This window comes from Morone saxatilis, unplaced genomic scaffold (assembly GCF_004916995.1).
Source record: "Morone saxatilis isolate NCDOM2014 unplaced genomic scaffold, NCSU_SB_2.0 Contig18, whole genome shotgun sequence".
In the NCBI taxonomy this organism is placed as follows: Eukaryota; Metazoa; Chordata; class Actinopteri; family Moronidae; genus Morone; species Morone saxatilis.
Genome location: NW_023339740.1, coordinates 25,112,406 through 25,114,664, shown reverse-complemented (window position 1 = coordinate 25,114,664; position 2,259 = coordinate 25,112,406). Strand labels below are relative to the sequence as shown.

At 39.0% G+C, this 2,259-nt stretch overlaps 1 protein-coding gene across 1 annotated transcript in view; it reads left to right on the top strand.

Annotated features, from left to right (window-relative positions):
• Positions 1 to 37: 37 nt before the first annotated feature.
• The window catches only part of il17rd (interleukin 17 receptor D), a 25,684-nt gene continuing 23,462 nt past the window's right edge, over positions 38 to 2,259 (top strand). The window contains exon 1 of the mRNA XM_035662394.1: positions 38 to 176. Coding sequence (XP_035518287.1) covers positions 57 to 176 — 120 coding nt within the window. The 5' untranslated portion in view covers positions 38 to 56. The remainder of the gene's footprint in view (positions 177 to 2,259) is intronic.

The following is a 2,259-nucleotide window of genomic DNA, read 5'->3' as shown; positions in this document are numbered from 1 at the left end:
CTCTTCCTCTTCCTCCTCCTCTCCTCCTCTCAGAGTTGTTCAGACTTGAGGGAGGAATGGCGGCCCCTCGGAGTTTCCTCATCTCTCTCTGCGGGTTATTTCTGGTTTTATATTTCTCTTGTGGATCTACGACCTCAGGCAACAAAAGAGCCAACCAGGAGCGATGTGGTTTCAAGGTAAAAACACACAGTTTGTGCTTTAAACTGTTGTTTTAACGACTCTGAACTGACGTTAGTTAAAGCTGCTGCTGCTGCTGCGTCGTCTCAAGTCTCCAAAAAAAAAGAAGAAAGTTCAGTTTCTGGAGTGTTTTCTGTCTCATCTGCTGTTAAATGTTAATATTACTGCACAGTGAGTTTGTCTAACTACACTAACAACTGAAGTTTAAGGATACAGTTTAGTTCAAAGCGGCCCGCAGTGTTTTTAAAGTCAGGTTGAGTGAGTCACGCTACCTTTCTCACCTGTCTGTCCGACCCATTTTTTTGCGCAACGTTAGAAACCAAAGTCTAATTTAAAAAGCGTCATTTTAAAGCTCGGTCGCCCTGCTGTCGGTCTGCAGACCCTCGGGAAGCGGACTGTAGACATTTGCTGAATAAGTCAGGTGTCCTGTTAAAATCGGCACCCGTGAAATCTACCATAGAGGACTTGAAGCCAGTAAAATCTCAATGTTTTAATTGGTTCACGTTGGGAAAAGACAGCATGTGAATAAGATCAACTTTAATACGAAAAATACGTTTGATATTGAGTCTATACTGACTTGAAAAGTGTGTCCTAAAGCTCGTGTTTATGTGATTTATTGGCTTTGGAAACACACATTTCAGATAACAACCTGTTCAAACTGTAATATGATAAAAACCTTTATTTATCCCACACCTACTTGTACTGTCTGTAGTAGTAGACCGCTGCTTTAAACCAAACTCCTTTACAGAAAAGTGTAATTAAAAGTTGCCTCACTTTGTAGCAACTCTTAAAATCTAAAAGTAATTTTTCTATATCTGGTACATCTTTGTTTACATTCGGCATACACATAATACACTAAAGAGCACATAATCAATAAAACCTTAACTCCAACAGCCATGATTGGGGGTTTATTTTCAATAGTTAAAGCTGAAATGTTGGTGAAAAGGTTTCATTTCAGAAGGATAAAACACAGAGCTTCTATTTCTTTCCATCTGAGTTTTGTGGTTCAGGGGAATTGCAGGTAGTAAAAGCTGATTTCCTGCCTTTTGTGTGTTCTGTTAAAAACATTTGATGTGGAAAACAGGGAATATGTGAACTGATGCACCGCCTCCACTCTGCCTTTCTGCTTTTACACTTCACAGCTGCTTTGTTTCTGGCCATGAATGAACCACTATTTAGCCTACACCATCATTTGAGTTCAAAATGTCGGCACTTTGAAAAAGGTTTGGTCACCAGATATGTATAAAATCTGATTTAAATCCTCAAAAACAAAACTTTCCTGCTAAAATTGGTCAGATACCTCAAACTTTTCACATGGAGCCATAATATTCCTTACTATTTTACATTCATGCAAAACATTTCTTCCTGCGACAGATATTTCCTGTAGGTTTTCCTGCTGTTTGGTCTCGATTGTTGGGTGTAAATCTTGACTCAACCTTTCCCAGACTTCACTGTGGGAAGTTCTCACTCAGACTGTCACAATTGAATCCCTGATCACCCAGAGACCTGGATCACGTCACTGCTAAACCACATACCAGACCTCAGATTCTTTACGGTGCAACTTAATGAACACTCAACAGCCACAGTTACCTTTGTCAATGAGGAAAGTGGAGCTACTGTTATACTTATGCATTACCAAAGTAACCATGGAGTAATTCTATAGTCTTGAGCTCAGGCGACATCATCTGCGTGTAGACGAGGCTTGAATTAACAATTGTCGGTTTTCTGTAATGATTATTTGTTTAAAATCATTACAGTTTACAGTCTTTTAAAGGTCCGTAGAGGTTCAGTTTAATCCTCACAGTGGAGACGCTGAAATCAAATAAATGTTTGACACTTTTCATCAATAATCTCACATAGTTGGCAATCAGTATTCTAATCTGTCTAATGGATTAGTGGACTAATCGTATCAGCTGTGCGTTTAATCAGTGTGAAAGACGAAACTTTACCGATTAATGTGAAGATTTGAGACAGATGTGTTTTAAAGAAGTGAGCGATGTGATGAACTTTATAATGCAGAAAGTAGAATGATCTGATGGTGTTTTTGTGTGTGTGTGTGTGTGTGCGCTCTACAGGTTTTAA